This window comes from Apis mellifera, linkage group LG9 (assembly GCF_003254395.2).
Source record: "Apis mellifera strain DH4 linkage group LG9, Amel_HAv3.1, whole genome shotgun sequence".
Classification (NCBI taxonomy): Eukaryota; Metazoa; Arthropoda; class Insecta; order Hymenoptera; family Apidae; genus Apis; species Apis mellifera.
Window position 1 is genome coordinate 1,380,166 of NC_037646.1, and position 25,085 is coordinate 1,405,250.

The 25,085-nt window shown below is 19.5% G+C and overlaps 1 protein-coding gene across 4 annotated transcripts in view; it reads right to left on the reverse strand.

Annotated features, from left to right (window-relative positions):
• LOC100576369 (ets DNA-binding protein pokkuri) overlaps positions 1-25,085 on the reverse strand; it is a 45,157-nt gene that overhangs the window by 8,026 nt on the left and 12,046 nt on the right. The window contains exons 2-3 of one of the 4 annotated variants that reach the window (XM_026442705.1): positions 18,494-18,564; positions 1,524-1,651 (exon numbers count right to left, since the gene is read on the reverse strand). In XM_026442705.1, the coding sequence (XP_026298490.1) occupies positions 1,524-1,614 (91 nt within the window). In that variant the 5' untranslated portion in view covers positions 1,615-1,651; positions 18,494-18,564. Of the gene's footprint in view, positions 1-1,397; positions 1,652-18,493; positions 18,565-25,085 lie in introns of those variants that run through there. The other 3 variants (XM_016914133.2, XM_016914134.2, XM_003249027.4) reach the window with 3 other exon arrangements.

Sequence of the window (25,085 nt, forward strand, 5' to 3'; positions counted from 1 at the left end):
ATTAATTTTTATGATCCAATAATTAAATCATTTTTGATTTAGTGATTATTTAATAATCAGTGATAACATTAATTAGATAATAAAAGATAACAAAAGTTAATTAAATTTAAATCTAAATATCTTAATTTTTAATTTAATCATAATATTTCATAACTAAAGAAATATCAGTTCATATCAAAAGTTTTCATACATTATATGAATTTAACTAATTATCAAAATTAAAAATAATTTTGTTTTATATGAAATGTTGTGAATACCAATTATAAATAAAACATAATCTACTGAAAAATTATTATCTATTATCTATATGATAATTTCAAAGAAGTGAGTGGTAAATGGTTTTAAAGAAAATGCAACTGATGTAATTAATTTTTTTGTAAATATTCAAATAAAGGTTATATGAATGTAACATTTTTTTAAATGTGGAATCATATATTTTTTTGGGGGGGCATTTTCTATAAAAAAATATTGAGTTATTTATATCGAAAAATCATTAGTTTAAAAGATTTTTTGATTTGAAATATAGCTAAATTTCCTCTTAAAATAAAGACTTGAAAATTTTTGGAACTAATTATGTGTAAACTGAATTCGAAAATAAAAAATTTATATAAAACTTCATTTATTGAATTAAAATATTATTTAGTTTAATATTTTATTTATGAAAGTATATGTGAATTTATTTATTTATTATATGAATGGTTTGTTCCCCGGCAGGTTCGGATAAATCGAATTCTACAATATAAATTTCAAAGATCTCCGATTCAATAATTTTTGACAGGTTTATTTTTTTGTTAAAGCTTAAATTTCTTTTGGCTGTTCTTCGCTTTGGATATCAAAATTATGGACTTTTTTTTATATCTTTCGATAATATTCGATAAGTAAATTTTAAAAATACCACTTTTAAATTTAAGAATTCATTCAAAAATTATTACAAAAATTTACAAAATAATATAATATACTTAGTGATTGCTTACATTACAGAAATCTTCGTTTATAAAATAGTGGTAAAGAAGAGACATCCTATGTTGATTTGTTAGAACTATAGATAATGCAGATTTCTTCTTTTATATATATTCTAAATAAAAATATTTAATTAAATTTTTATCGATTGAAATTAAATTTCTAACAATCTATAACATTTGAAGATTGTTCTATTTTTATTATTCCTATTCAAAATAGAATCAAAAAGATAAAAGCATCCAAAGATTTACAAAGTGAAAGGTATTATATCATGTTTACTTGTGAAACGTAGATTTTTAAAATTAACATTAATATTTATTAATTTTTTTGAAATCTATCTATCGAATATTTTTTTTCGAAAAAGAAGCCAATAATTTTTGCTTCCCCAAAACGAAGTTCTTTCTCATCAGAAGAAACGAATATCAAATGGAACTTACCCAAACTTGCCGGTAGGTGCGTCTTGAAATCTAGAAAGGGACTTGGTGGCGGGTGAGTCGGTGGAAAATTCATAGCGGGACCGTATCGCCAGAGTAGCTCAGTAGGACTAAAAGGTAAAGATATACCGGGTGGTAGCCGAGAGTCCATTCCCGTCATTCCACCCCCGGCCGAAACCGGCGGTAATTGCGGCAGCTGAATCGACGGCAACAATTTCATAACACGTTCTATGCGTATGCTTTCTACCCTTTTTTCTCTGGAAAACGATAATATATCATTCTCAAAACTTGTTGACAATCAAATTATTTGTTTACATTGAAATATTATAATACAATATTCTTTATTATCACTTAATTTTTTAATATATATAATCGTTTGTTTTCATATAATAATTTATTATTTATGTGCAAAATGTAGGACATAAATAATTATACTTGGAGAAAAATGCATATTTATTTGGAATATTGGTATCATCTAATCTATTTATTTTGGTTATAAGATAATTTGGATATAAGATAAGAAAGTATTTGTAACATAATTATAATTATTGTATAGTTATTGTAGTATTTATTAAGTAGTTAAATTTAATTATTTTATATTACATGTACAAGTAAATATCAATATACAAGTAAATATAAAATAGATTTCGATTTTTTTTTAACTGCTTTATCGTGGAAATGTTTGCATTTAATATTTTTTCAAGTTAAACGATTTTTTTAGCGATGAAATTAAAATTATTTTTAAAGTTTTAAATTTAAAAAAAAACGGTTAAATTATTTGAAATATTTTTAATAATCAGTCAATTCTGATTTTCAATTATCGATTCAAATAATTATATATATTTTAAATGAGAAGAATATATCGATTTATTTTAATTTAGATAAAAAACTATTTAATAATAGAAAAAGACTATTCGAATGAAGGAAAAGGATAGAGATGTTGGCACGCGAAGGTCGTTGTGCCATTGTTTCACACCAGGAAATTCTCGTTTGGAAAGAGCGCCACATGAACTAATCGTGATACAGGGAAAGAAAATTACTAGCGAAAAAAAAAAAAGAAAAAGAAAAAAATGATGATAAAAAAAAAAGAATGAGAGATATAATACTAAACACCACGATTGCTCTTCCTTTTGATCGATTTTCAACTTCAATATTATTTACAATTATTTTTAAAGATGTATCAATTGTATTTATTCCTTATTTTATTTTTATCTCTTAATTATTAATCATTTTGTGCTATTTTTATAAATGAAATCGATTTTCGATTTTTAGATTTGCGAAAAAAATTTGTGAGATAAATGAAATTTTTGAAGTAAAATAATTGAGAATAATGAAGTAAAATTGAGAAGTAAAATATTTATTCTTTTTTTTTTTCTTAATCTATTTTGTAAACGACTAAAATTTTAATAAATTTTCTTTCTTGGAATTGTTTATATATATCAACATATATAATAATAATTATTTTTTTTTGGTTTATAAATTAAATTAAATCTTTTTGTTTTGATTATAAATATCAAAAAATAGGCGCAATAATTCTATAAGCTAAAAATAGAACAAAAATCAAACATAAAAAAATTTCAGTTTTCAGTTTCTTCAGTTATTGACAATCAGAAATTGATAAAAATATCCTTGGGCGCAAGCAAACTGTCCTATACGAATGTAGGGCACTGGTGAGCATAGTGGTTCTCAAACGCGATAAAAAATGAACAGTAGCTAATCTCGTTCAAGTCAGAAAATAAGATTACGATATTTTGATTTATAAATAACCACATGATATTTATAAGAAAAGATTTTATAGATCAAAGTTAAGATTTTATTATTCACAGAAGTATATAATATCAAATTGACGTTATGGGATTTCTGTGCAGAAAAGATTAATGTCTCATGCAAATTTTTTACTTAATAAGTAAATATATTGTGTTTGTAAAAAAAATTGAAAATTTTTTGTATATTTCCTAATGTTTCTCTTTATATTGTATATGAACAAGAATACATACAAATTAATTTCTATAAAATTTGCATATCAGAAAATATTGCCAAAAAGAATTCCAGAAATATGAAATAAAGATAACAAAACTTTTTATGTGTTTTTAGAACAAAAATTATAGGTATTTATTGTAATATTTAAATCTCAGAATTGAATAGATTAAAGAATGGATGATTTGTTAATCGATTTATATTTTACCACAAAATATTTGTGGTAAGTATTCTTCGAGTTATCATAAAATATGCTTATTTTATGTACGAACTACAATATATTCCACATGAATTATTGAATATATTTATAAATCTTTTAATTTATTATCTATAATATATATATTAATAATATAATATATATTATAATCTAATTAATTTATTATTTTATAAAGCAATTTATATAATAATATAAATTAAATAATATGTACATTATAAATTAAAATTAAAATATAGCCCAAAATTATTACTTGAAATATTTTTTTTGAATGTTTTGATTTTTCTGTTAAAATGATTATATATCCTTACAAAACTATTCTATCCTTTTATAACTTTTACAAGATTTTAACTATTTTGTTAAAATACGAGACACTCGAAGGTTTTATTCAGGAAGAGAAATTTATGATTTCCATTTTTATTTTGTATTTTAAATTTAAAATTAAAAAAGAATAGTCATATTTGGATAGGATTATTGAAAAATTGGATATATTATTCACTATATGTAATTGAAGAACATTCTTGTTTATTTTGTTACATTTTTTTAAATTTTATGCACTAATTTTTATTATTTTATTCATTTTAAGATATTCTTTTTTTTTATTTCCGTTTAAAAAAAAAATAAAAGAAACTATTATAATTATATAATTTATATTTAATATTTATTATAATTGTAAATTTCTTTTGTTTTTTAGATACTATTTTTTACGAATAAATCATTAATTATTTTTCTTTTCTTTTTTATCTGCTTTTTTTTTGTATTGAATAATATTTAAAAAATATAATTTCTTGAAATTTGAACATAAAATATTCAAAACATGAAGTTACAATTTGTGACAATTTCAGAAAATTTATATAATATAATTGATTTATTAATTTTATTTTAATCCATTGTATTTTAATTTACTAACAAATTTTAAGCAAAATGAAATTGTTTATTTGGAAAGAAACAATAAAAATTTGCAATAGAATCTAATTTTTTCAGTTGTTGTTGCAAAAATAATTAAGCAATATTGCGAAGTATAGTTAAAAGAAACGTTTTTTAAATACATCTGGTGAACAGCATATCCATTTTCTCAATGGTCATATCCAGATATCGTGACTGCCCTTTTCAATTTCGTGTTTGACACACAAAATGAAAACAATGGCAATAGAAGTCGTAAATTTTCTTTTTGAATAAAGTCTTCGACCACCAACTCATGATATTTTAACTAGTTAAAATCTTGTAAAATTTTCGTAAAAAAAAACTGAAAAAAGTATATTTTTAAAGGGTAACAAAATATTTCAAGAATTATTATAATTCTTATCATATAATTATTCATTAATTTATATTATCACACATATTCTATTCAATAATAAGTTAATTAATAATTTTTCATTATTTCTTAGTTCGAATTATTTTATGCATAAAGAAAGAGATTTACGCATTTAGATAATTGATATATAATATGGCAAAAATGTGATTTTTAGAAAACTTTATAGCAGCATTTAAAGAATACATATTAAAATGTTATTAGAAGATATATAGTTAAATCGAATAGAATAAAAAAAGTATTAAATTCTTCATATGATATTTGATCTTCAAGTCTAAAATTTAAATTTTTGCAATTTTTTTTCAGAAACACATGATTTATTTATTTTTTTTTGGTTGGACATATAAATTTTTTGGAATTCGTATAAATTTTTATTTTGCAAAGAAGATTAAAAGACAGATTATAAGACGATCTTAAATTTTTTAATTTTTTGCAAAAAACTATGTTGTGTATTTATTTATTAATTATTTAAGAGGACAAATTTATAAATTGAATGAGAATGTTAACTGATGAATTTTATTTTGAATTTACATATTTTTAATACAAAATTTAAAAATATGCAAATGTATTTAAAAAAATTCTCGAGAGTTGTTCTTGAAAATATTTTTATGGTAACTTTTCTTATGAAATTGTTATATAGATTCGTTTACTTGTTTGCATCTTAATTTTTCTTTTTTCTGTTCATTAAGTTTGAGAACCACTAAGGTTCCTGCTGTTGAAATGCCCTACATTCATTTGTATAGGGAGATTTCATAGATTTTCATAGATTTTTAAACGTCAATAATTAAAAAATAAAATTGAAAACATAATTTTTTTTATTTTAGTTTATAGAATTATTCTTTAAATTTTTAAAATTTTCTAAATGAAATTATATCATTTAAAATAAGTCTAAAGTCTAAACAAATTCATTTTGATTAGAGTACTAAAAATTTTAAAGAATTTTAAAATATTTAATATTTTCTTATTTTATTTTTTTATTTATTAAAATTATTTTATTAATTATCAAATTATTTATATATAATATTCCAAACCATTAATCATGGAATATGTATAGTTTGAATTAGAAATGATTTATATTAATAAATTTATCCAATTAGCCGTTGCTTATTACTATTATTGATTGCTAAATTGATTGGTTAAAAAATGAGTTATCATATATTAGCTAGTTATTATATATTAATGTTCAAGTTATAAGCTGCGAAATTTGATGTTTAGATTAGAAATGACCAATGAAAATCTAAATTTATTTAATTATGCATTATTATATATAACTTTTATAAATCAAATTGGTTAAAAATAATCTAATCATTCAGCCGCGAGAATTAATAAAGTTTTGAAATTTTAAAATTTAATAATCTTTTATCAAAGATTTTATTTTCCAAATTTTTCATATTTCAAAAATACTTAATTTTGAATGTTTGATTTGCATGGTTCTGAATAATTCAAAAGAATTTATTTATTATCTTTTTGTAGTAGATTTGTAAAAAATTGATTATTATTCTTTTTTTTTTAAATAAGTTGTATGGAAATTATATCTATATGAATATGAAGTTCTAAAAAATTGTTATTTTATTTATTTATTCTTAATTTATATATTATTCTTAATTTATACATAAAATATATAATAATAATATATAATATACTTTTAACAAATAATAAATTTTACTTTTTTAATACTTATACTTTAATACTAATTTTTAATTATGTATTTATTTTATTAGTTTCGAATTAACTATTATTTTTCAATAGTTTTTATAATGATAATATTAATGTTTAATAAATTTCTATATTTTGAAAAACGATTTTTATAAATGATTTATAAAAAAAAAGCTTCAAGTATTATTATAAAAATTTTAATAAATTATTATTTTATATTTCTAATTTTTAAAAAATTATTTAAAATTAGAGCAATTAGACTTATCTTCTAGAAAGACAAAGAAAGAATTCTTTTTAACATGGTAAATCTATATGATTTTATTGAATAGAAAAAATAATATATTGTCTTGATGTGATGAAATAAAATCTAATTATCTTCTTAAGAGATCGAAAAAAAAAAAAATGAAATTGTATAAAAATAGCGTAACAAAATCCGGTAGACGAAATGTGATCGGTCGAGCATCTAGAACGGGCATTTCCGGCTTGGAGGTCGTGACGAGCCAACGAAAGGAGGAAGTTGTGCCGGAAGTTCGTAATCAACGCAAGAAACTACTTGAATGATCCTTTAAACAAAAACTGCCTCTCAGCCTTTTGCAATTACTGTCGACGTTTAAAATTCTTTCAAATAGGTTTTATCTCGTTTGTTATCTTCGCTATTGAAAGCGCAATTAAGTATGTATATGAGACAATTATTATGTGAATTTACATATCATTATTCGTTTATACAAAACAAAGAAAATATAATAATATTTTTAAATTAAATATGATATATGTTATATGTAATTAATTTAATTTATTTGAATTTTCAATACGTAATATTAAAATATGATTTATACATTGTCTAAAATGAATGAGTCAAAAATGACCTATATTGATAAATCTAAATTTATACGAAAATTGTTTTTTATTAATTTATTAATTTATAATTGTTTTAAAATAAAAATAAAAAATGAATAGTAAATTAAAAAAACTTTATTATATATATATATATATATATATATATATATATATATATATATATATATATATATAAATTATTTTCTTTATTATTTACTTATATAATCGCCTTTAACACTTTTCAAAAAATTCTTTTGCCAGTTTAAACCAATTAAATAATACTATTTTTCAATTCGTTGTCATTTTTAAATCTTTATGATACTAAGTCTAGATAATTATGAAAATATTAGGCAAATTTTTACGAATTTTTTCATTCATTTTTTTCAATTATTATTTGTATTATTATTATAATTATTTGTTGTTGTTGTTTTTAAATAAATGGCTGTATTGTCTCAGTCTTGTAAACATATCATAATTTGATAAATTTCAACAATAAAATTGTTTTGTATCACTAAAATTTACTATTACTATTTATACTTTACATTTAAATAAGATTATTAATTGTAATATTTATTATAAATGAATGGTTATAAACAATTAATAATAAAATGATAAAACTATTATTGTTTAATAATAATACTAATTCAAATAGACTTATGCAAGTGCCAGAAGAAAGACGGTAAATTAACAAAAAAAAATGGATTTTATTCAAAAAATAACCTTTATAATTTTCATCATAAATTATAATTGATTGATAAAAAATAATCTAAATAATTGCAAGAATTAAAAACTTATAAAATAAATAATTTCTTTTTATAGATTAAAAATTAATAGTCTTATAATTAATAATATATTATTAATAAATATAATCTTATAATATATCATATAATCTATAAAAAAGTATCGAATAGAAAGTTTATATTAATAATATATACAAAAAAAAAGAGGGAAAAGGAAAAAAATATCAAAAGGAAGTGGTTCGAAGGAAACATATTTTACTATGTAAATATTGGAATATAAATTCGATTGGAATATCAATAAATGTAAAATATGAAAATATAAACAGATGATAGGAAACAAACATTTTCCCCGATTTTCCTTGATGTTAAAAATTGATTATGCTTTATTCATAGGAGTTGTTACATAACTAAATCAAATTTAAAATCGTAGAAGTTTCGTTTATGATTTACTCTCCATCGCTTTCGACTGTTCCATTTATTTACTAATTTCGATATTTAATTAATATTGTTCATCGATAAAACGCATATTGTTTCTGAATTTTTTTCTTTTATATATATGATAATTTTTTCTATTATACATATAAAATTTACATCAATAATTATATCATAATATCATTGTTTAAAAATTATCATTTCTGAAATTATAATTTCAATAATTAATAGTTATTTATATTATTTATATAATTATATAAATTAATGTTAATTTTAATGATAAATAAAATGATAAATAAATTAATTATAAATATCGAATTAAAAAAAATTCTTATTGGAATAATTGTTTAAATACAATTTTTATATTATTTGTTTGATATGGTTATTTTGATATTTATTATTTTACTTGATTTACCTATTACGCATTTTTATTTGATTATATTACAAAAAATGCAAAGATATTTTTCTTTCCAAGTTAAGTTTAAATATATTCTTTTTATTATCTTTAGATTTTTGCATTTATTAATTTGATATGAAATCTATATAATCTATATTTCTTCATATATCTATATAAAATTTAATTAATTATTATTTTATTATTTATTACTTGAAATCCAGTATTGAATAAATATATTATTTCAAAATAATGTATTTCTTCAATAAGATTTTAATACTTATTTAATATTTCTAAACATTTTTATTTCAAAAAAATAAAAATATTTTGTTTGATTTGAAATAATTAATTTGTTTTTTTTATTCATTAATTTTTGCAATACCAATTTTTAAATATAAACATTGGTTAATTTATTTGCAAAAATAAAATAATTTTTGAAAAACAACAATTAGAATTATATCATGATTAAATGTTAATTATATATATATATATATATATATATATATATATATATATATATAAAATTGTATATTTATTTATTTTATATTTTGTAGTTTAATTTTTATTTCATTTTCTTATTATTATTATATTCAATTGGTATAAAAATTGATATAAAATATTATATGTTTATTATATATATTATATATGCTTATTTTAGTTAACTATTTCTTATGTTTGTGATTAAATTGGATTATATTAAATTCTTCTTCAATTATAATAAGTTCTTTTTTTTAAACAAAACTCCAGACGTAAAAAATTTTTATTGCTAAATTAAATATTAATAATTTTTTTTTCTTATTTTATTATTTTATATATATTTTATAAAAAAAAAGAAAAATTCATTTGATAAAAAATTTAATTTCTTAAAATATAAAAATAAAATGCGAAATTTTAAAAATAAATATTATCTTTATAAAAGAAGACAGACGAAGAAAACTGAAAAATAATAAGACAAATAAAATCAAGCACGAATTCGTTCTGGTTAACGGTGGAAGGCGGAAGATCCTTGAGGAGGATTTAAGATTTATCGCAGAGGGAAGAGTCGATTCTCTTTTCTTCCGGGTACTCGACCGTTTCCTCTCTCTTTCTCTCTTCTTTTATCTTCCTTACAGTTTTTGCAAATTTCTGTTGGAGCTTCATTACGAAGTAATCTACTATTGATTCATCGATAACATCAGGGATATCTACCTGATAATAAGTTGATTTATTATCATCACAACATAAATTGTTAATTTCTCGAATAGAATTATTTCTCAAACTTCAAAATTTCAATTGATTTTAGTTGAATATTATTTCGATATTTTATTTATTTTTAACTCACATGATTTTGACATGATTCCCATGACTATTCGATTGTTATGAATGATTATTACGTAATCATTAAAAATGAAAAAGAATTATGCATTTTACTTGCGAACAATTAAAAAATGAAATTACTTTAAGAAATTCTATTTTTTCTATTATTTTTCACTTGTTTTGAAAAATTAATAAATTTTTGATTATAAATTAAAAATTTGGTTTTGAACAATTACAATTTATTATTATTATTACTACTACTACTACTATTATTATCTTTTTGTTTTATTATTATGTCTTTTCAAAACTTTTTTTTAATTGGAAAAAATTAATTTCATTTCGATCATCATTATAAATTTTTTATACTACATATTTTTGCATTATATAAAGCATCAATTTGTATTATACATATAATAATGATTAAAGAGTATGATTAATTATGTATATTTTGTATGTGTATTTGTATAGGATTAATTTTCATGTAAAAAAATAAATAATTATTACTTTAAAAATATAAAAAATAAATTTATTTGAAATAAAAGTTTGTATAACTAACAATAATATTATATTAATGATAACTGAAAATAATTTATCTCTAATGTTTGATTATTTCATATAATAATAGAAAATAAAAAATAATAAATAATAATATTGTTTATAAATAACATAATAGATTTCATTCAAATTTAAATATATTTTTTTACATATTTTTTTATGTAATTTTTTTATATAAAAAAATATATTGGAACTTGAGAATATAAAAAATAAAATACATATTTTGAATAAAAAAATCATTTCTCCATGAAGAAACATTATCTTTATATTTTTTTTAGAAATCAGATTAAATAATAAATAAATTAAAACTATCATTATTATTCAAATAACATCTATTATTTAAGATAAAATAACAAAATATATGAAAAATAACAATGTTATTTGAATAATTATTTCGATATTGAATTAATCTTATATGATTTAAAACAATTATGAGAAATCTTGTTGAGATTATATTTTATTTCTAAAAAATAAACAATTATGAAAAAAAAAAAATGTCAGCTTTTACTTATACAAACGTTGACACGAATTCACCACGTACTCGACGTTTATCAGAGAACAAGAAGACAATAAAAAAATACAGAAGCCACGTGCAAGCGAACAATAAAGTGTCGATCGTGTTACTCGTCCGTCGTTATCAGTTGACTTCCGCGTATAAAACGGGTTAAAAAGAAAGCTTTCACATTTAATGTTTCGCAATCAATAACTGCAACACATTTCCAGTAATCCTGAGACAACAAAAAAAGAAAAGTATTTTTATATTAATCCTGAAATGAAATATTATTTCTCGATAAAAATTAAAAATTTTAAAAATGTCTCTTAAGCCTTTGTAACTTCGATAAATTATCAACATCATTAGATATCATCAATGATTCTTATATTGCACTAGATATTAATATTATCAATTCTATATAAATATTGAAAAAAATAAACAAATAAATTTCATATATTGATAAAATAGAATTACAAATAGAATTATAAATATTGAACATGAAATATGAACAAATAAAATAAAATAAAAATATAAATGAATATAAAAATATAAATAAATATTTTTAACGAATATATATATATGCCAAATTTTTAAATATAATTGCAATTTAAAATAGAATAATACACATATGAAATACTTATAAATAAATATTTTTTAATGAATATGTATATATCAAGTTTTTATAAATTATAATTACTATGTAGATTAACTTGAATTATTATCATTATTATTTATAATTATTTCATTTATATTTTTATTCTATAATATCTTTTTTTAAATACTTTATTTTTACATAATAATTAATAAATAAAATAATTTTAAAAATTAGAATAAAAAGCACGAAATAAATGAAAATACTTTCTTTTTTCTATAAAATTGTTTCAATTATAAAATTATTATATCTATTATTCGTTTTTAAAATTCGTATTAAAATTCTCTAATAAAAATCAAATTTTTATCATTTTATTTTTGCAAAAGTCATTTGAAGTGTAGATAAGCATTTAAATCTACATAAATTCTCGTTTAAAGGATCATCCAGATAGAAGAAATCTGTATAATCCATGATTTACGTGGCGCATGCGCGATAGATCATTATGCAGTTGAAGCATAACGTGAATTATAGAGGAGGTAAACAGAGTATACCGAGATCGGAGAAAGTCTTCACGTTGCTCTATTCTCTAAAGATGTACCGCTGTTATGTAATTTCCTTGCACCATCTACTATATTTAGCTTGCGAAATCCGGATAATAGTTTTTACGATAATAGTTTTATCGATAGGCACGAGGAAGTCATTTATCTTATTTAACGTTGAATAATAGGAAAAAATTCGATAAAAATTTTAAAATCTGTTCGATTGAATATAAAATATATATAAAAATTAAAATTGTATGATTATTTTTTTGATAATGAAAAAAATTTTAATTTTACAGATTTAATATACAAAAGATACATAAGTTTACGTAAAATTAATTTTTAATAAGGATTTTAAAATTTTTGTTTTTATTTTTATTATATTATCAATTGTAATATTATGTTTTAGTCTTAATTATATCATATATTTATTAATATTTTAAAATAAAAATATTTTTTTTAATATATATAGTTCTCTAAAATTATTTATAATAAAAAATATTTATTAAAAAAAAATTACTGAATAAAGATTTATAAAATCAATGAAAATAATTTTTAAATGGTTTGCAATATTAAAAAATTTGTAAATTAATTTTAAATTTTAATATTAAATATTAAATATTATACATGAAAAATAAAAAAATTTATAAATAGAAAGTATTTTACTTCTATGTTTTATTTTGCCCTAACACATATTAAGATTCGAAGGAAATATGATTCTTTTTTAAAAGATATGAAGTCAATCGTATGCTTATTTTAAATTTCTATTGCAATTCTATTTCATATTGTAATAAATAATCTATGTACATATATCGAACTGTAGGTCATAAAGTACGAGTAGTGTCGTCTATTGAAAAAAATTATAAAATAAGATATACCACTTGTTATATTAATTTTTAATGTATCGTATTCTATTGCTTTAAGAATATATATTTTATTTTTTTATCATATAAATGCAATATAATAGTAACACAAATGGCATGCAAAATAATATTTTGCACTAATAATAAATTATTTTACTTGTCTAAGTAAAAATTATATATAGCCGATATTTTTAATTTTTATCATTGTTCAAGAATTCTATCGTAAATATTATATAAACTTTCTATAGGTATATTGAACATAACTATTTTATATATATACTATATATACAATTGTTATATTCAATATATAATATAAATTATATATATGAATGGTTTAAATTATTTTATTAATTACTTATTGTTTATTATTTATATTATTTTTATTAATCTTTTATTTTTTACTTCTTGTTTTATGATTTTTTTTATTCTTTTTATAAAAATCATAAATTCTACTTTTTATTTTAATAAAAAATAAGTATTTTTCATTTTTGTTTTGATTTCTATATTATTTAAAAGTTAATTATATATATTAAGAAAATGATTTATATTAAAATATAACAAATTGTTTATTTCTTAACTTTTATATGGAGTTTCTCATATTGTATATTAATATTTACATATTTTATAATTTCTCAAAATTGAATTAAATTTCATTTTAAGAAAATTATAATATAATGCAAGATAAAAATTCTTTATTAATTCTTTATTCTATTATAATTCAATCATCCTCATATTACACGATTTTTTTAAATTAAATACATTAATATGTTTAAAAAGTTACATTATTTTCTTCAGTGAAACAGTATTATATTTTTTACATAAATTAATTTTTAGAATTATTTTACGAGTAAGAAAAATATTCATTAAAGAAAAAAAAGATTATTAATTCGAGAATTCGATACTTAATAAATATATTTTATATTTCTGAAGAATTTTTTTAAAGATTTAGTACTCAAATATTTTACTATTATATATTAAACATTTTTTATATTTCTTAAATCTTCCAGTATTAAATATTAATATTAAATATTTCAATATTTGCTTAATTACTATGTTTTGCTTATTAATTGATTTACAAGAAAATTGTTTCCCAAATGATTAATTAATGTTAAATAAAATTACAATTGGAAATTATCTATCTTTTAATATGAAAATGATTTATTTGGAAGATTTAATATTAGAAAAATAACATTTATTTGTAATTTCTTTTACTTTCTATTTCTTTTTAAATATAAGTGAAAATTGAAATAGAAAATAAATTTAAATCTTAATTTCTCTTTTTGCATTACATTTATTATAATATACTTATTTAAAAAGAATTTTTACTTGGCTAAATATATTTATTTAAGTATATTTAAAAAAAAATTATAATCATTAAATTTATTATATATATTATTATATATTATATAAATTTATAATTATTAAATTTATTATAATTATTAATTTATAATTATTAAATTTATTATAATTATTAATTTATAATTATTAAATCAAAAAACTTGAATTAAAAGTTTAAATAGCAAAAAAATAATAAAATGTAAGAAAGAAACGGTTTTATATGATGCAATATAAAAAATAGTAATTCAGTTTATGCATAGGATAATAAAAAAATTTTTTTTTATGACTTTTTGTTAAATTTACTGATCAAATTGTTAAAATGGTAATAAGTTTTGAATTGAAATCTATAAAAAAGCATAAAATTAATTATATATATATATATATATATATATATATATATATATATATAATTAACGATCAGACAAGCTGTTATATTAAGTAATAAGTTTAAGATGACGTTGACAAAAATTATATGGCGCCGCTTTTATACCACCAACTGATAACCCAATGTCGTAACTGTATCGCAAATAAAAATTATTAATATAGTCCGTCATTTCTTATGTATATCTTAATATTATACTTTTGCTTATTTTTATTTTTTACATTTAATCTTTTTTCTTGATTCATTAATTAAAATTAAAATGTGTTCTCTAAGGTTTTGAAAAATCATTTTCTTTGTTTAATATCTTAAAAAGAAAAAATAAATTAAACTATTTCTAGATATTTATCTTAAATATGTAATTTTTAAATATATATATATTTAAAATTCATATGAGTTATTTTTTAAAAGAAGAATTATTTATTTTATTTAGAAGAATAATTTTAAATATTATGATATAATATTTAAAAAATGAAGAATGTTAGAATATTTTGTTTTAGAAAGATATCATAAATTTCTAATTTGTATATGACAATTTTTGAACAACATAATTTAATTTCAATTATATGTAAATTTTTTTTATCAAACAATCTTAGGTTGATGGCACGTTTATTTCTTCGTATCATTTTGTTTAGATATATCTATTCATTACTATAATAAAATTACTTATCGGAAAAAGACAAATTAAAAATACTTTTCTTCACCTTTTTGCAACAACTATATTGTTATATACATATTTATATATACATGTATTATATGTATTAAATATATAAGTATATTATTTTATATAACATGTTTATTACTATTAGAAAATTGCACAAATATATTCTAATTATATATATATATATATTTTTATATTTTTTTTTGTGATTTTTCGATTTTTTTTTTAATTGCAATAATCATTTATTGGTAATGTGTCATCAATCATTATTATATTTTTATTTTTCATTTTGATTTTGATTTTGACCTAATTTCTTAGAAAGCTTATACTTAATAAGAAAAACTTGTACTTTTTAATTGTTATATTCATTTGTACTTCAGGACTAAATGCTGATGATTCTTGATAATATATTTCTTATGCTTTTTATTTAATTTAATATATGCGAAAGTAATTTCAATCTTTGAAAAATTAATCGGATTATAAAATCATTTTTTAATTTCTATTATTTAATTTTTTTAACTTTTTAATAATATTTTTAATAAGCATTTCTTAATTTAATTATAAGATGAAATCTATATTTCTTATGCACAAAGAATTTTTTTTTTCATTTTCTATTATTAATTAAAATAATTAAATATAATTTGATAAATAAATCATCTAAAAATAACTTATTTTTCAAATAAAATTTTAAAATTTATTTGCATTTATTTGTATCTTAAATAAATTTTTTATTTTATTCAAAAAAATTATTCATTCTTTTTCTCTTTAATTATTACTTCAAATAAAAAATATTCATCGTGATAGAATTTTTAATTAATTAGATATTAATTAATAATTTTATATATTTTATATATTATATATTTATATTTTATATATTATATATTTATTTATATTTTAATATATTAATTAATAATAATATGTTATAAAAATCAATATTTTAAACAATTTTTTCCTATATATATTATCGTTTCATAATTTTTGCAAAAAAAGATATATTGAATTTCCATATATTGAATTTCGAAAAAATACAAGAAGAATTCGCGAAATACAGTCGATATTCGAGGAAAAGAAGAAAAGTTGGGTTTCCGTGACCTTGAATTGGTCGGTGAACCCGATGCTCGCTTGTCCGCTACGTCACGCTCTCGCCAACTCACAAGGAAGTGCTTTCTCGTTCCTCTACAAGCAGAAAGAAAGAGAGAAAGGAAACCAGAAAAAAAAAAGATGCGGGCCGAGATAGCAGTCACTAGCGTAGCGCACCACGCAAACAAATCAATGTCCGTCTACTTATTCCGTAATCCTTCATCGTCTTTTCATTTTCGAAATATACTGCACTTTGGATATAATGATAAATGCAGTCTATGCGTTATCGCAATTAATAAGAGGAAATAATATCTAAAAAAATGATACAGTTCACCAACTTCGATTTTGAAATATATTATTAAGAAAGAAACATCTTTCGAATTTGTGGAAGTCCATATGAATTAATGAGATATTTCAAATCCAACACAATTTATGAGAAAATAATTTTTTGATTAATTCATTCATTATTCGTTATTTTGATTAAGTTGCTCTCAATATTATGTTTATATTAGCAGACAATGGTGACAAAATGTAATTTTGTCATGTGTCACGAAATATGCATAAGCAAAATTTTACGTAAGTTTTATATAATAGCAATCTTTCTTTTTACAAATATATTTCGAAAACTATAACGATAGTATAGATGAAAATATATGTAATATTATCATTTATTTATTATAATAATGATAGAATTCAAAATTTTTTATATTATTGATGTAAAAAAAATCATAAGAAAATCAACTTTTTATTAATAGAAGTCTGCAATTATACATTTTTAATTTGATATTTTATGAAATTTAATAATGATTCAGAATTTCTTTATTTTCTCTAAATTTTGGAATTACGTTATTACTATAGCAAATGAACAATATTAAATTTCTAAACACTTTAATACAAAATATATAAACGAATATTAAGCGTAACTTAATTCTCTAATGCATAACAAAAAATTCTGTACAGAATACAAAATATTATTTTGAAATGAAAATTTAAGTATTTTAAAATTTTCACAAATTAAAAAATATCGTGTAAATATATTATTTTATTTATATTTTATCTATATCTATATTATAAGATAAAAATCATAAAGAATTAAATTATGTATGTTTTATTTATATTTTTCTCAAATTATATTTCTAGCCAAAAAGATACTAAATATTTTATATAATATTATTTAATTGAAAAAATATATAAAAAATATATATATAAAAATATATATTTTTATTATTTGATTTCATTATAAAAATATAAATTTTTTATATATAATCTGCAAAATCATTTTTTTTTTATATAAGTGTAAATATTATTTTTTTAGCATAACTCATTTTCCAATTTTTGATTTAATTATAAGATGAAATCTATTTCTTTTTATATTATCACATATTTTTTATCATTATTTCTAATAATCAAATATTTAAAAATAATTTATTTTCCAAATAAAATTTCAGATTTTATTTGTAAACATTTAATATTTATTTAAAATAATTATCTATTCTTTTTATTTTTCATTTTTATTTCAAATAAAATATATCCAATGTCATAGCAAAATAAGAAATTCATTTAATTTTTTTATTTGATTAGCATTATCGTTATTATCATTAAATCAATTTGATTAAAAATTATTCATCCATTCGATCCTGAGGATTAAGAACAAATATATTTTTTGCACTAAATCGGTCGATAAACCGATACAGTGAGCTCACCGAGACCAAACACAAAGGATATGTATACGAGTACTTACGCTGATCTTGTATGTTAAAGTCCCCCAAATGGCGCGGATGTCGATTTAGATAATTTGCTTAACGGTATGTTCTGTAATGGATAATCATGTGTCAGTCTTGGCTATTACACGAATAAAACGAATGAAAGTTTTTTCGTTATTTGTTATTCGATTGGAATTTTTTTTCTTTTTTCTTTTTACGTATTATTCATTCAATTTCAATTTCTTTTTCTCGTTCATTTCTTTATATTCGAAATGATTATTTTCGTTTCATTGTAAAAAGAAACTTGATATTTTATTATGAATCAAATGACATTATTTTATTGTATAAATGAATAAAATAAGAAAATAATTGTAATTTTGTTGTTCACGAATAATGAATATATTAAATTTAACTATTCGTTACCATAATCTTTTATTGATTATTCATAACAATTTTTGCTCAGTCATGCGAGTCGTGACTTTTTTCATTCTTAAATGTACTTCCGTTCGATATTTATTTGAATATAATAAATAATAATGGATAACTAAAGCAGATATAAATACGTATTATTTATAAAATAAATATTAAATATTAAAAAATATATATATATATTTTCAAATATAGAAGTTATCTCGTATATGTATACAAATATATTATCAAAAGTTTTTTTTTAATTTGATTTACTATTCTTATGGGTTTTTAGTTTAGTAATTTAAAATTGTTTCCTTTAAAATTATAATTTTTCAGTTATATTACTGATGCAGCACGTGTATGAATATAAAATATGGAAAATATTATTTTTTACATGAGATATTATTTTAAATGTATACCAAGTATGTATTTAATTTGAATATTGATAAACCTGCAGATAATAATAACTTATATTGATTGTGAAACATAAGTAAAAACAAAAAAAAAATATACGTTAATTAAACATACTCATTACATATAATAAATGCAATATTCTCAATTATTTTGCAAAATGATTATTATTATGATTATTAATGGCAAATTAAATTTTTTTATTAAAATTATATTTTTAAGAATTTTTTAAAATAAACATTTTTTATAATATATTATTTACATAGAAAAAAAAAAATATTTTATTAATACATTACTAAATATTTTAAAAATAATAAAAATTAAATAATAATTTTTGATTTTTAATTCTTGAGATAATCAATATCAATTATTTTTCAAATATTAATATTTTTCAAATATTAATTATAAATATTGATAAATATCAAATATTTTTATATATAATAAAATTTTATAAATATGATATATATAATTATATATATATATATATATATATATATATATATATATCATATACTTATATATCAGTATGTAATTTTTGTATCAAAATTAATATGTTGTAATATATTTGTTAGAAAACACTGACTTAATGTGTGTGTGTATGTGTGTTTTCAAAATAATTTTTTTTAATAATAAAACTTCAATTAAAGAAAATTTTATTTTTTGTGATTGATTAATTTTTTATCAGAAATAATATTACATCTAATAAATTATATATTGTATAAAATAACGTGACAAAAATCAAATGATTTTACGATATATGACGTATTAATATTATTATGTCATATAAAATATTTTGTGGACAAGATCATAAATAAAACCATCGAGTAACAACATCTGTAACAATATATATGTAATTATTAATAACTTAGGATTATAAGTTTAAATATTGTGAGATCATATATTGTTTTAGAATATAAATAATAATAAAATAATAAAAAAATTCTGATTTTTATTTATTTCAAATAGAAATATTGCAAATATTAATTTCAAATAATAAAATTGAAAACCAAAAAAAAAAAAAAAACTAAATATAAATTTTTATTTCATCCGAATTATTTATTCCGATTTATTTCACATTCTCGTTAATTCCCCATATTGATATATTTATAAAAATTTTTAATTCAATTATCAGAAACGTGATTATTTTGATAATAGAATGATAATAATTGGTTTATTAATTTTTTGTTACATTATGTAAAAAAAAAAATTATAAAAATAAAAATAAAATGAAAACGAAACATAAAGATAATCAAAGGATAAAAATTTATAGACAGCAATAAGAATAGAAATTTAAAGGAAAATAATGTATCGCGGAAAAAGAATATCGCAGAATTCTTCGTATTTATTTATTACGTAGATTATTAAATTAACTGAATGTGATGAGTTTTACGGAAAGTTTCATAAAAAGAGAATGATTCTTTTGAATGACACTATTATATTTCGAATATATCGCGTTTTGTAAGCTTATAGCTTTTTGAATTGAATTATTAATATTCACATTATACCTGATAAGAGATAGGAAAGATAAAAATTTCAAAATGAATTTAGAAAATTTGTGTTGTTCCCAAAAAATTATTATCGTTCTTCCATCAACTTTCACATCACCAAATTTTTTTTGAATCTATTATTATTTTTTAAATTACAAAATGGAAATGTTATGATCATATTTTAAATTTAAAGCTAGGTCTAATAAAATCTTAGATTTTTATTTTTTCCTTTATTGAATTATATAAATTATATATTTATATGAATTATTATGATTTATATATTTATGTAATTCCTTTATTGAATTACATAAATATATAAATTCACATATATTTATAATTCATCAGTCAAAAAAGTCTGTGTATATTATTTTATAGAAAAAAATTTATTTAAATCAAAAATTTTTATAAAAATTTTTAAACAAAAGTATGTATAGATGTATAATTAGTAAAGTACAACTAATAATAAAATATAATATAATCGCGGAATAATGTAATAATTATATAAAATATTAATGAACTCATAGGACATCTTTGAAAGGTAAATTCGAAAACAAATATAAAATTTGGTATATAAAAATGTTGTGATATTAAAATTATTTATAAACAAGAAGTTTGTGTTAGATGAAACAAAATATAAATAGAATGAATAAATAAATTGAGCTGTTTCTTTTCATCTAACAAAAACTTAAATTGTTTATAACTCAATAAATAATTTTCAATTAACATTTTTACTGACTTTTATATTTGTTTTGATCTCTAAAATCTCCAAAAATATCTTACAAATATATTATATTAACATTTTATACTATATATATGAAGCAATTTTTTTATCAATGAAATCTTTTTGGAAAAATGGTTAACCTCGAAATTCTCAGCATTTTTTTGAATTTTTGAACACAATTTTGTGAAATCTCTTTTACAACAATGATAGAGCATTAAAAATTAAATACTTTTTATTTGAAAAGTTTTATTTTATTTCGTATTATTACTTAATCGCATTATATTATCATATTTGAAAAAAAAAATGAAAAAATTATTTAAACTAAACGGTTTTTTTTTTATCTTCTTTAGACGATATTTTTGATATCGAAATAATATCCATATATCCATATATCCATATATCCATAACTCATCTATTCTACGTATAACAAGTTTTCAAATAAAAATTTTAAAATCAGAATTTTTAAATTAGATAAATTTTCTTATAAGATAGTACATAGAAATTTTTTTAACTAACGATATATAATTATAGACACCAATTATGCAATATTGTTCGATTATAATAATTATTGTAATTTTGTTAATCGTATTTATAATCGTATTTGTTTGTTCGTTGTCGTTAAAGTTCTTAAAATTAAAATTCATTCGTGTCAAATTTATCGCAATAACGGATGAAAAATATAAAAGAGGAGAAAAATAGCGCGTGAGAAGAGAAGAAGAGGAGAGAGATTGGAGAAGAGAGGGTCAGTGACACGTCGTCGAATAGAGGTTTATCAGACGAACGACCGACCCACGTGGTTAGTGTTCTCCGCCCTCTTTTAATATCCTCGATCGCCGCACGACTAGGAACTACTACTCATGGACAAAAAAATAATACACTTAAACGTTATTTCTTGCCTGTTCAGTTATATGTCTCCTCTGCGTCATTTTTCACCCAATTTATCTTTTTTGCATTTTCTGTTTTTTATCCTAATAATATATATATATATATATATATATATATATATATATATATATATATATATATTATACATATATATATATATATATATATATATATATGTTTTTTATCCTATATATATATTATAAATACATACTATCAAATTCTATTTTTCATTTTTACAATATTAAATTTTTGTCACATAAAAATATTACTTAATGATAAGAAATTCAATATAATTCATATATATTTGAATTAAATTAATCAATATGTAAATACTATAATAATGATATATATATTTTTGATAAAATCAATTTTATCAATATAAAATAAAAATAAAAAAGTAAATAAAATTGAGAAGATGAATGAAATTCATTTTAATGTAATATAAAAGCAATATTCTATATATTTTTCTTCTATTTTATTAATATAGTAAGCTTTTGATATATAAATCAATATAAATTTTTAAATATTCATTAAACATTTATTATTATTATTATTATTTATATTATTCCTAATGAGAAAAAAAAATAGTAAAAAAAATAAATTAAAATTTCAATTCGTTTTATTTATCATCCCATATAGATACAATTTTAAAGAATCAAAATACTTTTTTTCTAAAAATATTAAGAATATTGCAACATCAGAAGATAATTTCGAAATAATTCAGATATTTCAATAATATTTCATTACGATTCTTTCTTTATCATCTAAATAACAAAAATATCCTTTTACATTTTAAAAAATGAGATTATAAAAAGTTATATGCCTGTATAAAACGTATCGATTTCAAATTACCACTGACTGTTAACTCATCTATAAATCCAAAAAAAAAAAAAAAAGAGCAAAAAGGAACACATCCTTCTTTTTACCGTTACACGATAAAGATTCCATCTTTTAAATTCAATGTGACGTATGGAAGATATCGAAACAGGATTTCGTATCGGCTAAAAATTTCTCTAACTATTTATCGAAGTTCCAACTACCTGTTACTCGGAAAAAGAAAGAGAGCGCGGGAGATTGAGGGTGAATGAGAATCTCTGCGGAGGTACAAAGAGAGCATCGAGGCCTCGGATGCACGTGCGTGCAACTAACGCCGACCGGAAGTCGATAAAAAGGCTGCTTCACCCTCGTCACTCGGCAGCAGCTCCTCCTCATGAGAACCAGCCTCTTTCTTCTCTCTTTATCTCTCCTCTCCCTCCTCCACCCGCCTTGTCGCGTTTCTCTTTTTCGCTCCCTCCTTCTTTCTCCTTCTTTGTCCCTCCTCTTATGCCTACTCAACCAACACCGTACCATACCGTTCACCCTCTTCCCGGGAGAAAAGGTTTCTTTCAAGTGGCCCAGTAAACTTGAAAACCATCCTCCGAAGACTTGCACTTTACTCCGTAAAGGTGTTCCTTTCTGACTAGAGGAAGATGTCCGAAAGGGAACATTCCCTTTCACGTGGCTTTATTTTGGTTTATTTTTTCTTTTTATTCTCTTATTGTTTCTTCTTCATTGCCGTTTTTTTGTTTTTTTAGGTTAGGTTATTGCACATGAATTTTGGGGAAAGTGAGAATCGATTAAATGTCCTATCGAATAATCTTTATTGCGAGGCAATTCGAAACTTGATATTATTATTGTAGATATATGTAGATATAGATATATCTACTATATATATAGATATATAGTGTGGTATTTAAAGAAGGATTAATTATGTGTTATGAATTATGCTTCGGCAAATTCGAGTGCTTTTCTCTCTTATAAATTCCATGGAATATAAAAATTATTGATAGAAACAGTTATGTTAAAATAATTGTTGCAAATGATTTATCATTTGGTTAGAAATTTTGTGTATATAAATACAATCAATTATAAATTTTAATTACAACATTTCTAACTTTGCTTTTTAATACATAGAATTGATTGAATAAAATTTTGATTAATTTTAATAAACATTAATAATCTTATTAACAATTTTATTGTTAGTTATTTCATGTACAATTATCTAATATTTTTTTTCTTTTTTCTCATTTTACTGGATATAACAAGAATTGTATTTATCTCAATAGATATAGGGTTATATAAGTTATATTCAAGTTAATCTTAATAATGCATCTTAATTTTTTCGAAAAGATTAAAACATCAAGTAATTTTTACATAGACTTTGTAAGTTGTTATAATATTTTTATTAGACATTTATCGAGATACAATTCATTAAAAATGAAATTTTAATTTCATTTAATTAATTTTTTTAAATTAATTTATTATAATATTGTATTATTATAATATTGTATTGCTAAAAAAAGGATTTTTATCACTTTCAAAGTTATTGTTAAAATAAACATTTTTGTTTATTTCGTTTCTATTTTCTAATGTATTAAAAATATTAAAAAAATAAAAGAAAATATTAATATAATTTAATATTTTTCCTATTTGAAATTTTTTTTACAAATAAAGTGTTAAAATAACTTTAAGTAAGAATGAAAATAAGAAAAAAGTTTATAAGCTAATTACCGTATATTTTAAAAGGTCAGTAAATGTCCTTTAATTACTGTGCTCTCTTATTAAATACCGTGCTCCGTATAAGAATTTGTTTAATTACAAAGTAAAATTATATTTTTTACAAGAAAAACACAAACACAAAACTTTTTTGCAAGAAATATAATAATTAATGTTTGA